The sequence below is a fragment of the Cynocephalus volans genome, chromosome 18 (assembly GCF_027409185.1).
Source record: "Cynocephalus volans isolate mCynVol1 chromosome 18, mCynVol1.pri, whole genome shotgun sequence".
In the NCBI taxonomy this organism is placed as follows: Eukaryota; Metazoa; Chordata; class Mammalia; order Dermoptera; family Cynocephalidae; genus Cynocephalus; species Cynocephalus volans.
The window spans coordinates 7,999,472-8,017,202 of NC_084477.1; the positions used below are offsets into that span (position 1 = coordinate 7,999,472).

Below are 17,731 nucleotides of genomic sequence, written 5' to 3' on the forward strand. Positions count from 1 at the left end.
GGTCTTCCGTGTTGATGACTGTGCAGTGAGAGAAGAGGAAAAACACTTCTTCCAAGGTTTGGGTTTTCCTCCTCTCACACTGTGGCTCTTTCCTGTGATCACAATTAACACCCAGTAGACAAGAGTTAAACAGGATTAACAAAGTGAAAATGACAGAAAAGAAGGCTCATGATGTGTTTACTAAGAGGCAGACCTGCATCTGGATGGCCAATAGTGGCCATGAGAAGGAGAAACTACGAGGGTACTTCACAAGTTTGTGGGAAAATAGAATTAAAAGATAGTATGAACTGTTCCATGAATTTTTGGAAGGCAGCTATGCTCACCACTGTACCACCAATGCCACCAAATTTTTGAAGTACCCTCATGTATACCATCAGTGCCACGTGGAGATGAAGGAAGGCAGGGTTCCTCAATTAGCAACTGCTGAATTTTGACCCGTGTTGGGGATTAGTCTACAACAGGATTTTTCACATAGTCAGCTGCAACCCATTTGTGTGTTGTAAAATCAATTCACTGTGACATTACCAGCATCTTGAACTCAACAAGGTACTAAAGATGAATGGAATAAAATATATACTGGGTTGCAGGTAGTAAGGTATTATTTATTGGTTTCAGTTATAAATATACGTGTGTTTGTACTAAGATAGGATGCAAAATATAGTTTTTGTAAATTCTAATCCAAAAAAATTTGGAAAAAAACTAGGCTACAATAGCTAGTAAAAGTCTCTGCTGTAGATCATGAACATTACATACGTATTAAACAACCTAATTATTAAATTCTTAAGTAGAACAAAAATGTACATATTTATTAGCCCACATATATACAAGGAATTATATCTAAAGATATGTTACATGAAATACCTATAAAATACACTGCTGAAATTTAAAATATTCATGTGATTACTATTTTCCCACTAAACTTCTACTCTTGGGATTAAATATGAAGGTATGAAACAAAAAGTCTAGAAACCAACTCATTTCTGTCATCATCATCAAGGCCCAGAATTTTACTAATGGAAAAAATACCAATATTTTTACTGGCCTTTCTTGGGAGAGTTTAATCACTCCAACTTCTTATGTTTGTTTGTTAAAAACTTATCATAACCCTAAATCTGAAGATAATTCTGTAGGTTCTTCCTTCTGTGTGTGTGTGGTACAATATATATAACATAAGGTTTGCCATTTTAAGCATTTTGAACATGCAATTGCATGGAATTAATTACATTCACAATGCTATGTGACCACCACCTCTACTTCCAAAACTTCTTCGTCATCCCAAACATAAACTCTGTATCCATGAAGCAATAAGTTCTCACTATTCCTTCCCCCCAGTTTCTGATAACATCTAATCTACTTCTGTCTCTGTTGCTTTGTTGCTTCGCCCCCCACGGATTTGTCATCCTACTTCCCCTGGGTGACAGAGACGCAAAGGATTGTTCAAAGCCCATCTCTTCTGAGCAGTGAGAGGTCCCAAAGCAGTTAACTTCCCTTGGGAACGCTCAAGCAAGAGGCATCCCTTCCCCGGGAAATTAACCCTGAATTGGGGTTCTCTTCCTGCATTTATTTTCCAGACCAGGAAGTTATGGGAAGAGAACATAGGTGGGGTTATAGTTTAACAATATAGGCTGGTAACTTTCAGTGAAACAAGCCAGATGACATTCCAGTAGACAAGTGATAGTACAGCAATTTCTCAGTATCTTTACATAACAATCAGTAACTAGTCTGTCCTTGAGCCAGCAACTTTGCTGTGCCACAAATCTTTATCTTACACCAGAGACTTTATAGCCTGAGGAAAATTTCCAGTTCTCTGCAGGTCAATATTTGAAACTGCAAGGCTTTGGAAAACCAGGCCCTGTGAAGTACATATACCTTATAGTATATTCCGCATGTCTCTGAAATTTTTTTCTTGTTACGTTATTTCTTCTTAATTGACCCATGATAATGTATATATTTATGGAGTACAATATGATATTTGGGTAGTACATTTATATAGTGTGAAATGATCATATCATGGTAATTAGCATATCCATCACGTCAAACATTTGTCCTCTTTGTGTTGGGAACATTCAAAATCCCCTCAACTAGTTACTTGAAGTTATATAGTAATTTTTGTTGACTGTAGTCTCCCTATATTGCTATAGAACACTACATCTTATTCTTCCTGTCTCTACAATTTGGTATCCATTGACCACCCTCTGCCCAATCCCCTGCCCCTTCCCCTTACTAGTCTCTAGTAACCACCGCTCTACTCTCTTTTGTAGGTTTTTCCTTTTCAGTATACATGGAATGGATATTTTGATGATTGACTAAAGAACTGGTAATCTCTATGCTTCCCTAACACAAGTTGTCTTCCAGTAGATAGTAGGTATTACATATTCAAAAAAGTGTTTTCAAGTGTTCACAAATAATGCTTCCATTACTTCTTATATTCATGTCTAGTAAGAGATCATTCCAAAAATTAAGAAGCTATATTTCATAATTATTCTATTAGTTGCACTTCAACTGAAAATTATACTTTTTAAAAATGTCTATTTTATTCCACAAATTGAAGACATCATTTACTATAGAGGATTGGAGACCCAACCTAAATTCAATTTTATTTCAAAATTCAATTTATGTTTCATAAATTGAAAAGATATGTTTTTCTGACAAAGCATCTCAAATTCATTTAATACTTAGAAGTGAAAATATGTTTATTAATAAATAAGCAGTATTTGGAACACTTTCATCACATAAGGAAGGAGACATGTGGGGTGCTGGTGATGCAGGGATGTTCCATTTGTAAAACTTTGCCGACCAATAATTTTTTTTTTTCTGTATGTACATAATAGTTCAATGAAAAGTTTTTCAAGAATTAATGGGTTTTTAAACAAACCCCTTGTATGCATGTTTGAGTTTTTTGAAGAGTATAAAACAAAACAATAGTAAGCTATTGTTTTGTTTTTTGGTTGAGTGTATTTTCTAATGATAAATTTTTCTCTTTAGATGTAAAGAAACTTTTCAGGCTTCATGGTTTTATTCAGCAAATCAACTCCACAAATGACAAACAGTTTTGGCATACTTACCTCATCTAGGTCATGCAATAAAACAAAATAATCTTTTATACCCTCTAGTTTGGCACTATCCAACAGAACTTTCTGCAATGGTGGAATGTTCTATATCTACACTGTCCAATACAAAAACCACTAGCCATATGTGGCCATTAAACACTTGAAATGCAGGTAGTGCAATTAAAGTACTAAATTTTTTACTTAATTTAAATAGCTACATGTGGCTAGTGGCTATTAAACTGGACAGTGCAGCTCTAGATAACACCTAGCAATTTTGCACTGTAGACATCAAGCTGGGCTTCATTTTTATTAGTCACAAAACACCCTGAAGACCTGACTTGCTGTTATTACTACAGTCACAAGATCTTTGGATATTTTCTCCCTCACACTTGAAAATCACCCTTATGTTCCAGTAGTATCAAAAGACTACAATGAATAAGTTTATAATTTTAAGACTAAAATAATTAAAACCTAGAGAAACCACAAAAAATGAACAGCTCCCACTAATTATAAGCAGACAAGGCTGTGCTATGTATACAGAAAACAAAAAACCTCTTTTGCACAGGAATTGATAGGTAGGGCCTGAATACGTTGAGTGAGGTTGTAAAAAGGTATAGTGACATCTAGTAAGAACTTTCAGTGATGAAATTTTCAGAATGATAAAATTTTCCCATGGAATGAGAGTTGAAAAACATTTGTCTAAATCAATATTTGCCAAATTATGTCCTGAGGAATAATACTATAGTGTAAGAAGTTAAGTGATATACTGGATTAAACAAACATAAAATAGATTTTCTTGGGGAAATTTTTGCATATCCTTTAATAAGTTAATGTTCATTGTGACTCTCCAAGAGGAACATCATGGAAGGCTTATAAAACCTATCTGACCAGGCTGGCCAGTTAGCTCAGCTGGCTAGAATGCAGTGTTGGTAACACCAGGGTCAAGGTTTCAGATCCCCTAGCCAGCCAGCCACCCAAAAAAAAAAAAAAAAAGCCTATCTGACCAATAATCAAGGAAAATAAAGGTCTAATCAGTTTTTCTAAAAATTGGGGTGCTTGTCAAATAAACACATTTACAGGCTCCTCCCCTGAAGATTCTGATTCAATTGGTCTGGGGCAGGAATCTTACCCCAGGTAAGTCTTATGATCTAGTATGTTTAGGAAACACTGGTCTAGGTCAATCAGAGCATCCAAGAAAAATTTTAAAACAGTATATACACATATGAACTTAATTGATCATCACACATGTGCAACCAGAGTGAATCAAAATGGGGGGGGGGCTGGCCCATTAGCTCAGTTGGTTAGAGCACAGCCTTATAACACCACCGTCACAGGTTTGGATCTCTGTACCGGCCAGCCACTAAAAAAAAAAAAAAAAAAACACCATCACAATAGAAAATAAATGTATAAATGTTGGCGAGAATCTAGAGAAAAATTAGAACCCTTGTGCACTTTTGGTTGGAATGTAAAATGGTGTAGCCACTTTGGAAAACAGTATGACAGTTCCTCAAAATACTAAAAATAGAATTACCATATGATCCAGCAATTCCATTTCTGGGTATAGTCCCCAAAGAATTGAAAGTAGGGTCTCAAACAGGTATTTGTATACCCATATTCATAGCTGCATTACTCACAATAGCCAAAAGGTGGAAGCAACCCAGTGTCCAACTATGGACGGATAGCTAAACAAAATGTTGTATATATACAATGGAATATTCAGCCTTAGAAAGAAAGGAAATTCTGACACATGTTACAACATGTATGAACCTTGAGGACATTATGCTACATGAAATGTCAGTCTCAAAAGGACAAGTACTGTATGATCCCAGTTATACGAGGTAACTAGAGTAGTCAAATTCATAGAGATAGAAAGTGGGGGGATGGGGAGTTACTGTTTAATGGGTACAGAGTTTCAGATTTGCAAGATGAAAGAAGACTGGAGATGGATGAGGTGACGGGTGTACCACAGTGTCAGTGCACTTACTCCACTGAACTATATGCTTACCAATGTTCAGGACGGTAAATTTGATGTTATGTGTATTTTACCTTAACTAAAAAATAAACTTAAAAAAAAGAGAGAGATTATTGGAGTTGTTTGCTTAGAGGCAGCCTAGAGCCTCCTGACTGCCAGGCCACCCTCCTTCCCACCATCCTGCCACCAAGAATAGACAGCCAGCTATGGGTCAGTTTACGGAGTCACAGGTCCAGCATATGCTAGGCAGAGGAAGAAGATTTCCTTACTCCTTTTGGAATTTATGATAAATAAATTCCACCCACACTATCTGTCTATAAAGAAAGCATTAACTGACACAGAGAGAATGTATGTAACCCACTTAAGAAAGCAAACTGCTTAGTACTTCCAGCACATTTATGCTTCTAGTCTCAGAGTCTGCAACTACCGTTCCTTGAGTAACATAATGGAAGTAAAAAGAAGAGATTGACTTTACCTAACACTTAATCTCTCTACACACTTTTTAAATTATTTCAACAATGCATAGATATCCACTGTTACTAGTAAGTCCAGTTTGTATTTTATTAAAGATATTCTAACAAATACTAAAAATGAAGTGGCTACATTAAATATTCTAAAATTTATAATATCTTGACATAAGGACAGTGATTACTACTTTGTGGGATTTTTTATGTTAAATTCTGATAGAAATTTTATCACCATGGGATCAGCCAGAATTTTATGTTCTATCTGATCTTTTATCTTGGTTATTTTATAACCCAAAATGGAATACATAAGAAATAGAAATTGGATTGGTAGATCATCTAATATTACCTCAGAGGTAAAAATCTAATCAAGAAATTTTTTAAAAAACCAAAGTAAAATTTGGGGGAAGTCCAGAATGATCAACCATCCTATAATTCTGCATTTTTTCCACCAATACCATCAATGTCCAAACCAAATGTCACCCATATGTTCTGCAAAGATAACTGCTCCTACCACAAATGTACATATTCTCAATTTACCTATGAGGTGAAAAAAAGTCAAAACATTATTTCTGCAGGCAATTATAACAGTTTTCAACAGCATTTTTTTTTAAATTTTAAATGAAGCTTTCACTCAGATAATTAGTCATCTATGTGGGTTTTTTAATTGCAAAATAATGAAAAAAACAAACAGAAGAAAATAATACTATCACCCAGAGAGCGAGCTACTGTTAAACCAATATACACAAAAAGTATACTTAAATTTTATTTCTCAAGACCCAGGATACCATTTTGTAATTTACTTTTACCACTCAATATGATTATTTGCCCCATGTCACTAAAGACCATTAAAAATTAACACTAGTAGAAGATATCTACCACAAATTGAGTACTTATCATCTGCCAAGCACTACACTAGCACTTTGCAGAAGTTATTTCATCCTCACAAAAAACCTGTGAGGGAGATTTCATCATGCCCATTATAATGCTGAACAAACTACCTGTTAATATTTAACGATATTTAGGGTCATAGGGAAAATAATCAACATAATATTTATTAATTACAAAGTCCAATTTATAAATGTCTTTTCAGACAGAAACTAGTGATGTAGGAACTCTTTCCCCAAATCTGTAAGTATATGTCTATGAAAAAAAGAAAGATTTTGGGGGTGCAAAAACTAAATTAAAGTAACTGTACAAACATATTTAAGGTAAAGATGAAAATGTTGACTTTGATGTGACGAAAAAGGAAAGCCTCATGTTTGACTACTATATAGGAATAGAAACAACCTGCAGCAGCACTGTGAGCTTTCACAGAAAGTTAGAAGTTCATAAAATCCCTTTCATAATTACAGGATTGGAGCTTTCTCATCTGTGACCATCGTTCTGAATGTACTGATGTACCCCTTCCTTTGTATTTTCCTATGAGAGGAAGAAAACCCTTTGTGAATGAAACAATTCCATCTCAGTGCCACATGTGGTAAGATTATACATGCTGACTGCTTGGTTTAAGGCCACTGGGAATTATACACACCTGTTTGTGGGAAAAAACATGGTCTTCCAATCTGGTCACGTTATGCAGAAGCAAATTATAGGTAACCCTTTATCTGCTCTGTGCCTCTCCATTTGGCGCTCCATTCATAAGCACATGCACATTCAGACACAGGAGGAAGAGCTTTTTGTCCAAGACTTTGAAATAGCTGACTAGGAGGCTTAAAAAAAGATTTTAAATAGTAATCATTGTAAGTAAAATTCATTTTACGGTGATTCTTTCTTAGACCTCATTCATTGAAGTTTACTTATTAAAGTACCAGTATACCTTTGTTTTAAGGTCATTTCACCTACAGGGTAAAGTCATGGCTTGTAACAATGTTGCAGAATTTGTGATGACAAAAGCCCCAAGTCACCTCATTTTGTACTTAGAAGAAACCCTGAGAGAAAAGTACCATTGTTCACTATACTGATGAACAAACAGATGCTAATTTAAAACCAGCAAACCAGTATTACCTATTATTAATGATACCTATTTAAAAATTGGCCAGGTCACTCCTTTTCTGAGACTTTGAGAAATGAGAAAGCACTGTAGTGGCTCAACAAAGACACTGAAACAAGGAGAAAGAGTGGCCTCTCATTTTCCCTGAATTAATACCACTGACATTTTAGGTTGTAAGTAACTTTTAAAACATACAGAGAATATACTCCCCTAAAGTCTTCCTATCTGAACATGCGAAGAAGATAGCCAGAAGTCTGACATGCAAGACATTTAATTGTGTTAAGGTAAAAGTGTCAAGATAGTCATTTATGAAATAATAATAGCGAATCCTTATTGGGCGTTCATTTTTGCTAGGTACTGCCCAAGCATGCTGCACGCAGTACCTTTAGTGTCCATAACAATCTTATAAGGTACATTTTATCATCATTCCCTTTTTTGCAGATGAACAAATGAAGGCTCATTTGCCCATTAACTTGCACAGCTAATTAGAGTCACAGCCAGGATGTGAATGCAGGTAGCCTGGCTCTAGAGCCCACAGGCATAACCACTATGCTATAATGCCACCTACAGCAGGTACAACAGACTATAAAGCTTACTTTCTATTTTCACCTAAAAATGAATTAGAGATGAGTTTCCAAGCTATTCTCACTTGTCTTTAATCTAGGAAATAAAATTTGAGAATACATCGGGAGGTTATGAGGACTCCATGAGTTAGTACATACAAAGCACTTATTATGGCACATAATAAGCACACTATAGAAATTGGCTAATATTATTATTAGTCTTTTTTTTTCACTACTTTCTTTTTAATATCTTTGATGTTTATATACGTATTCATTCAGTCAACAAGCATAAAATGCCTACCATGTTGAGGCACTATGGAAAGCACTGAAAAGTCACAGATAATACAAACATAATTTCAAAGCTTTCACAACCCAGCTGAGGAATCCAATGTACACACCACCATGAACTATATGATATGATAAATTCTACAATATATACGTGCTATGGGAGCACAGTGGAGGTGTTACTTCAGTCACTGTGAAGTACCTATTCTTTAGGCAAGGAAGGGGTGACGTAATGATCCATTAGACGTAGAGCACAGGCACAAAAATAATGGACGATTAAGGGCAATTCTTCATTAAAAGACTATTAAAAAGGTTTGTTTTAGTGAGGAGGGTAAGAAGAGTAAAAGTAGTCACATAAAAAATGAGAAAAGGAAAGAATCTTAAGATTAAAACATGTCCTGAAGTAGAAACTAGAGATCAGTTGGAAGTTTAAAAAAAAATTTTTTTTTTTAATACAGTATTGAACTAGGCCAGACGTTTAAGGCTGCAAAATGAATAAACGTTACGGCTCACTGGTGAATCAGAATCATTCAAACAAACATTGGTCCTACTCCCTCAAAGCTTTTGTGAGAAGAAGCAGGGCAAAAGGGAATGGATGGGTGAGCCCGGGAAGTAGACTCAGGTAGGAACCCAACGCCTTGGGAAGGACAGTCAGCTTTCCCAAAACCGCTGTGTCCACCTAACCTCAGGCTATCTTCTCTGTCTTTCAGGATTCTTGCCCACTACCAACTTCCCACACAACGTGCTCCAGGTTCCCAACTTCAGACTTCAAACTCTACTATGTTTAAACTTTTCTTATTTAAATGTAAAAACTGGTGGGAGCTTTGTCTACTTCGGGTTTTGTATATTCCTTATGGTTGTTTCTGGCTTTTTACTCTTTGATTGCTTACAGTAAGTAACATACTGGTTCACCGACACATATTTTGGCATAAGAAATTTTGCTCAACTTCCTCTTGCCAATCAGTCACACTGGTTTCACCAAAGAATAAGATGATAATAAATGTTAAACTATTTTTAATATCCTTATGTTGGATCCTCAAATTGGACATTTCTTCCTCTCCTACAAGTACAGTATAGTATTCACTAACTTCTCTAGTGGAACTTGATACACAGTCAGATATTAATATAAGATAGTTGAATCTCAATCTATTTAGAAGACTCTAGAACATAACTCCCCAAAACGCCAACAGTCTCCTATAAAATCGATACAAATGCAACATTAAGAGGCAGCTTCTAAAGAAAGTGACTTAGCAACTAAGATTTATTTAAAGTGCTTCAAGTAGATAACAATCTAATTTTAAAATACTTGGGAGAAATAAGCCCTAACTCTTTTCCCAGACAAATCGGGGTTCTAGCCAGTCTTAGGCAAGGGAGAGTTGGGCTGGTGTGGGGATAGGTAAGAGGGACACGGTGACCTAACACCATGTTCTTCAACTTTTTCACTTGTGCACTTCCTGAAAGATTTTGAAAAATCTTGTACTCTTCTGACATTTTTAAACTGACATTTAAAATTTTTATCACAAATTTAATGGAGGCATGGATATAACTTCCAGTATGGTATACAGTATGTATATATTTTAAATATATTATCACTGCAACCCTGGAAGCAGTATATTTCACTCATTTACTTAATGAAATATGTCCACCCAAACAATCTAATTGCTAAGCCTGTCCTCACTGCCAAGTGAATAAATCAAATCCAATTTACTTTCTTTAAGAAAATTCATTTTTCAATTCAAATAAAAGTGCTAATATGCCTTCCCTTAAACCCCACCCCTACCGCCATAGATAGACAATAAGCAAGTTGATTCTGAAAAAGATAAATAAGATGTGGAGTTACGTTACCTGGATGAAACATCTATGATTCTGACCAAAGCTCTCTTCACTTTGCTATTTTCAAATTCTCAACCAGAAGCTAAGAATTCTTAAATTCTTTAAATTTATTGGGTGAACCAGAGGCTTTTACTCCCGGAGGCAATCAACTGTTGTAAGATTCTTCCTGGGTGAGAAGCATCTTTGACTGACTGACCATCTTTGTCAAGTGGGAAAAAAAAAAAGCAATTTGTGAATGGAGAGCTGGGAAAGCAGAAGCCTGCCCCGGGTGTTCTCAGGCAACCATACTAGGAAAGAGTAAGTAAGGACATTGAGCATCTAAATACCATTAAAACAATTTTTGAATGCAAAATCCCTGGGAAGTCTCCATGAACCCCTCAGCATATACACTCATAGGTAGCTTAACGACAGGAACACATTCCGAGAAAGGCACCATTAAGTGCTTTTGTCGTTGCGCAAACATCAGAGGGTATACTTACACAAACCTAGATGGTAGAGCCTACTACACACCTAGGCTATATTGTATAGCTGTTATAATTTCATGGGACCACCGTCGTATGTGTGGTCCACGGTTTACTGAAAAGTCGTTATGCAGTGCATGACTGTGTATATCCCAGTCTGAAGGTAACTAATCTAAGAAACAGCTCCTGAGACCTTAACTCAAAATTGGAAGCCAGACACACAAAGCACAAAAGCTGTCAGTCATGATGTTCTAAGTACAGAAGTAGAATCAAGATAGGAGGCAATGTGGTGAGTTTTAGGATATGTAAATTCAACCTAGGGGTGCAGGACTCTAGAATAAGGAAGTCCAGGATTTGAATCCCAGCTCTACCACTTACTCATAATAAACTTTGACTTTGAATAAACCTCTTAATATCCTTAAGGCTCAATTTCCTCATCTTTAAAACAGGAGTGATGGTGATGATGGTAATGGTGGTGGTAATAACATTGTAAGTACCTGTACTTCACTGAATTGCTGTGCGGATTAGGTGAAGGCACCTAGCAGGTAGTAAACGTTCAATAAATGCTAACAAAGTGAGAAGGGTCACTTTAGGAGGGAGGGTTTGCCCTGAGGATAAACCACTGCCTATTTTTGCCAGCACTTTAGACTATGAGTGTGGAGACAGCACCAAGTCAACTCTGACAAAATGAAGACACAGTACTTTCAATTTCAGGCCTGTCCTATGTCCCTAAAACTGCCTTCCATGAATATAACCCAATCAGAGCACAGTACAGGGCAGGAAATCAGAATTTCCCCTTCTTACTACTGACCCCGAGGGATAAACAGCACTAATAAAATTCTGCTACTTTTTAAGCCACTCTCAAATCTTTATCTAAATTTCAAACTGTGTTTAAGGTGCCCAGAGTCCAATAGAATACCACACAGTTAACAACAAAGAACATGAACTCAAGAGGGCTAAGTTGGAAAACCCCTACAGCTGTCAGGACACGTCTTTTGCAAACCAAGAGATTAGGAATTTAATTTGTGCAAGTATGAAGGGGACTTCCAGCCATTTGTCTGGGAGAGCTTAGTACAGATAAGAACTTAATTTGCCTGAATGACCTAGACTTAATTGCACAAACCTTCTCACTTCTGAAATGGGCCTGGAGCTTTGCTTCTGAGTGGACATCCAAACAAAAAACAAACAAACAAAAAACCTTGAAAATGAAGGAATTAACTTAGTGACTGTAAGAATGCTGGTCAGAACTCACTCCATCCTCAGGGCCTTCGGAGCTCTGGCTTGGAAGACAGTTACAATCTTTCCCCAGCACAGGTTGCTTAACAACTGAGGAAGGGAAAGGAACAAAATGCTATGCTTGTGTAAGGTAAGGGGAATGGTCCGTTAACTCGGTTGGTAGGAGCACTGTGTCATAACACCAATGTCAAGGGTTCAGATCCCCATACCGGCCAGCTGCCAAGAAAAAAAAAAAGATAAGAGCAATGATGCCAACAACACCAAAGATAAACAACAGGAGGCCGCAAGGTGCCTGAGAATCTCCCACTTCCACAGCAATTGCACAGCACTCAGATCCACTCCCTGTAAGTAACCACCCATCAATAATAATAATGATAATAAACTCCTTGTAAACCATACGGAGTCACCTGCTTCATTCTTTGGTCTCGGAATACCTTCTCAGTTTGGTGGGCATTATACTGTTAGCTCACATTCAGACAGACTCATAAAAAGTAAGGTATTACTAAACACGTGTTAATAAGACTGAGAATCACGTGAATGCATAACCAATGAATTTCCCACAGATCAAGTTCATGCAAGATCACAAGCAGTTAATTGCATTTCATCCCTTTAAATCTTTCCTAGAACCCATTTGTTTTTTAATCTTTACTTTCCCGTCTACTAAGGTAAGTCAGAAGACCCAGGATGTAAATATATCAATTGCCTCTAAATATGAAAACCAAATACTGAAATAGTGAAGAGGATACTCCACTCTCCTAATGATTTTGTGGGAGCACAGCCCAAAATCATGGCTCATTTTACTACTGGCCAAACTATGAAATAGAATATACCCACATGACTAGATGTAGCAAATAGCAAGTGAGTAGAGAATCAAGGCGTCATAATACTACACCCATAAGATAATGTATTACCTCATTTGTCCTAAAGACTACTGCAGAAATAATTCTATTTATCTAGTAAGAAAAGATATGACAATTTACTATCTAGAAACAACATAATCTTTCAAAGAATGTCAAAAATGAAAAGGCAACATTATCCAGTAAATTCTGGATAAATAAAATCTGGGGGAGAAATCTTCAGTAAATGGAATCTTCACATTAGAGACCATTAGAGGTTCTGATTTTCTAAACCCATTCAAAGCAGCTCTTTGAGCTTGCAACAGGATCTCTGACTATGAAAGGTTTCATTTTGAAAATCTGATTAAAAGTTGTCTGTGATTTAGATGGGTACCATATGGGGGTAAATATTATGTAAGTTGAGGCATCTAATGACACTGCACTGTTAAGAGAAGTTCTCTATCACTATAGTAACAGTAATTTAGAAATGACATCCTAGCTAATTCATCACATCATAACTTAGAGCAAGTTCTGTATTTTAAGCTACATAGCTTTCAAGAAGCAATACCAAATTCTGTAAATGAAAATTTTATTAAAATATTAAATACATTATCATTATAATGTTTCCTTTGGAAACTAGATCATCTAATTGTAGGGTAATCTGTTCTGTTTTGCTTTATTCTGAAAAATCAGGCAGGTGATTAAATAAGTGAATTAGAATGGGTCCCTATACTTTTTTGGTCCCATTAACTTTCTTAACATTAAGTTACAAAATGCAATATAAGAAGAGAATACTTGTAATGCAAATAATTGATTGCTTCAAAACAGAAAAATAATTATTGTCTATAAAATTCAGAGGAAAATTTTAAGCTTATGACAAGATGAAAATACTAAAAAAATTTGATATTTGAAAACAAAACTAACTTCCAGAAGTTTCCGTCTCACAAATATGAGAGACCACATACCTGAAGTTGTTTCACCTGTCTTTAAGATTGATTCCCTCAATACAAGGGATGATTGTCTTTCCAATATTTCTTTTTCAACCTTATAGTCTACAGAAGTACCCACATAAGGAGAGCAGGCAGGACACACACACATAATAAATCAAGTGGACAGGTCAGCTCCATGTTTAGTGAATTCTTCATTCAACACCCATTCCCAGTTCAAAGCACCCCCTTCTCCTCTGGGGAATTAATTGCCATGTAATCATCACTTGGATTATTGAGCTCTACTGTTTCAATTCCAGCTTTTTAAAAGGATTATTTTCCTCCCACTCTTTTTGAATAGAAAAGTTAAGGAGAAAAAAATATAATGATCACTAATATACCCTCCCCCAGATTCAACATTTGTTAACAATCTGCCCTGTCTGCTTCATCTCTCTGCATACATGTATGTGTATGTTCTTTTGCTCTTTCATTTCAAAGTAAGTTGCAGGAATCACAACTCATCCCTAAAAACTTACGCATGTGATTTCTAAGAAAAACATAATCTGTTATATGACCACAATACACCATATTATCTGATATGCAACTATGCTCAAATTTCTCCAACTGGTGAAAGAATATCTGTTATAATTTCCCCCTTCAATCTGGGTCCAATCTAAATTCACAGATCACAATTGGTAATTATGTCTCTTTAGTTTCCTTCTGTCTAGAGAACAGTCACATATACACACACACACACTTTTTTTTTATGACGACTTTTTGAAAAGTCCCAGAAAAGTGTCATATTAAATGGTCTTGCATTTTGAATTGATGTGATTGTTTTCCTGTTGGGGCTATTTACCTTGTTTCTCTATCCCCTGTGTTTCCTACAACTTCCTTGAAATTCAGTGCAGACTTGATTAGAATCAAGTTAAACATTTTTTTCAAGAATACTTCATGGCTGATATATGCTTCATACAGCATCACGATAGGGACACTGAAAGTCAGCATCAGTTGATTGAGTGGTGGCCATCAGACCACTCCACTGCAAAGGTACTGTGTCCCCTGGAAGTGGCACCATGCAAACACACATCCCTTTCCCCAACAACCTTTCACCCAGTATTCTGCATCCATGCATGACCCTTGCCTGAATCTACCATTATACTGAGAATTACAAAATGGTGATTTTCTATCATTTGTCTACTCTTACAAGAAAGCATTCTTCAGCAAGGTATAGCTTTGCCTTTTTTCTCTCCCTTCCCCTCACCCTACTACCCTGTTTGTGTACCACGAATGGGTTTTTACTTATTCAAAATGTTTCAGTCAGAGTTCTTATTCTTAACACTCAAGCTGTCCCAAATTTGACAAGTAGGAGCTTCTTCAAGCTGCTGTTTTTTAAAGCCTGGATTTTTTTTTCTTTTTTTGTCTTTTTGTGACCGGCCGCACCGCGCTCAGCCAGTGAGCGCACCGGCCATCCTTATGTAGGATGCGAACCCGCGGCGGGAGCACTGCTGCACTCCCAGCGCCGCACTCTCCCAAGTGGGCCACAGGGCCGGCCCTAAAGCCTGGATTTTAATGAAATGTAATTAAAGTCATCTCCTTTTTCAACCATATCCACCACTGATTTATTTATTTATTTATTTATTTATTTATTTATTTATTTATTTTTGGCAGCTGGCCAATACAGGGATCTGAACCCATGGCCTTGGTGTTCTAAGGCTGCGCTCTAACCAGCTGCGCTAACTGGCCAGCCCCCATCTCCCTTCTTAAAAGGTTATTTCTCTACTGAAGAAAATCATCCACTCATCCATTTGTTCATTTAAATAAATTCAAAAATATTTGCTGAGCACCTGCCATATACCAGATGCTTCTTTAGGTGTTGGGGATATATTAATGAATAGCAGAGTCCCTACGATCATGGGGCTTACTTTATAGTTCATGAAAACAAACAAAAGACTGACAACTCTCAGATGGGGGTAAGTGCTAAGAAGAAAATAAAACAGGGTAGGGAATGGAGAATGACGGAGAATTGATATTTTAGGTAAAGATAATCCCTCCAATAAGATGATACTGAGCAGAGACCCAAATGAATTTGAAGGAACAGAGCTTGGAGCATCTGCAGGATGAGACACCAAAGCAATGAGAACAGTGCAAAGGCCTGGCTTGGAGTGTTTGAAAAACAGCAAGAAGACGGTGTGGCTTGGGTTAGTTGGAGGAGACACGATCAGGGAAGAATAAACCCTAACACTCTCAAATACTCATTTCAGTATGTAAACACGGCTTGTTTTTATTTGTTTTATTTTTTATTTTTTTATTTTATTTTATAAAGCAACAAATTTTCAAGTAAGGCACTGAGCATGGTTCTTGTAGTGGGCTGAATGGTGGCTCTCAGAAAGACATGAACATGTCCTGACCCCTGGAATGTGTGAATATGACCTCATTTGGAAAAAGGATATTTGTACCTGTAACTAAGTTAAGGATCTTGAGATGAGATCGTCCTGGAATATCTGGGCAGGCTCTAAATCCAGTGACAACTATTCCTTGTAAGAAGCAGAAGAACATAAGACACAAAGAGAAGAGGAAAAGGCCATGTAAAGATGGACACAGAACAGAGTTATGCAACCACAAGCCCGGGAACACTTAAAGCCACTATTAAACCCTAGTGAAAGGTAGACCTAAACTGATGAATCAAAACACTCAATATTATTAAGAAATCAAATTGATCAATAGATTCAAAGCAATCCCAACCAAAATCCCAACAGGCAAAAGCCTGTTGTAGAATTGGACAAGCTGATTCTAAAATTTATACTGAAAAGCTGAGGACCTAAAATAGCTAAAACTATTTTTACAACAAAGTTGGGAGACTCACCCTACCTGATGTTAAGACTTACTATAAAGCCAGGGTAATCAAGACAGTACGGTATTGGCATAAAGATAGAGACATAGATCAACTGAACAGAAGAGTGTCCAGAAATGCTCTCATATATGAGGGGTCTTCAAACAGATCTTGGAAAGATGCGTATTATCTTTTAATTCCATTTTCCACACACTCTTTGAAGTACCCACATATTGTCAACTGATTTTCTACAAAGGTGTTGTAGTGGGATGATAGTGATAGTGTCCCCACCAAATTTATGTCCCCCAGGAACCTCAGAATGTAACTCTTTGTAAATATGGTCTCTACAGACGTAACTAGTTAAGATGAGGTCATGGATTAAGGTGGGCCCTAAATCTAATGATTGGTGAACTTATAAGAAGAGGAGAGGACACACAGAGACACAGAAAGTCATCTGACAACAGAGGCAGAGACTGGAGTCATGAGCCACAAGGCAAAGAACACCAAGGATTGCGAGGAGCCACCAGAAGCTCAAAACACGCAAGGATTCTCTTCTAGAGCCTTTAGAAAAAGGGGTGTAGACAACACCTTCATTTCAAACTTCTGGACTTCAGAACTATGAGAGAATTTCCAATCTGAACCTCACTTTTCTTACCTATAAAACGGGATATACTCCAACTTGAGTTGTGGTTATTAGAATTCCTTGCTATAAAACAGTGGTTCTCTACTTTAGCATGCATCAGAGTCACCTGTAAGGGTTGTTAAACCATCAATTGCTGGGTCTCACTTGCAGAGTTTCTGATTCACTGGGTCTTGGGTGGGGCCTGACAATCTGCCTTGCTAACAAATTCCACATGATGCTGAAGTTGCTGCTCTGGAGACCACACTTTGAGAACCAAGGCACAGAGACTGGGACAGCACAGATATCCAATAAGTGCTCTTCTCCTCTTTCTCATCCAAAAGTCAAACTGTCATTATCTTACTACAATAAAACTTTGAATATATATTATACAATTGATCCTCCAGCAAGAAATATGCATCCCCAGCACATCCATGTTGAGAGACTGAATAAACAAATGGAAAATAACCATACTGATGAAGTTTGGATGTACTGTCCCCTCCAAAACTCATGTGGAAATGTGATCTCCAATCTGGCAGTGTTGGAAACTGATTGAGTCATGGGGGCGGATCCCTCATGAATGGATTAATGCTCTCCCTGGGGGAGGGGGAATTAATGAGTGAGTTCTCATTTAAAGGACCCCAGCACGCACACACGTGC

The 17,731-nt window shown here is 37.0% G+C and overlaps 2 protein-coding genes across 3 annotated transcripts in view; one reads left to right on the forward strand and one right to left on the reverse strand.

Moving 5' to 3' along the window:
- Positions 1-17,731, reverse strand: part of SMYD3 (SET and MYND domain containing 3) — a 663,795-nt gene that overhangs the window by 586,579 nt on the left and 59,485 nt on the right. The gene's annotated exons all lie outside the window — the stretch shown is intronic.
- LOC134366486 (large ribosomal subunit protein eL42-like) overlaps positions 150-17,731 on the forward strand; it is a 21,313-nt gene continuing 3,731 nt past the window's right edge. Inside the window, exons 1-2 of the mRNA XM_063082885.1 lie at positions 150-252; positions 4,130-4,184. Coding sequence (XP_062938955.1) covers positions 150-252; positions 4,130-4,184 — 158 coding nt within the window. The remainder of the gene's footprint in view (positions 253-4,129; positions 4,185-17,731) is intronic.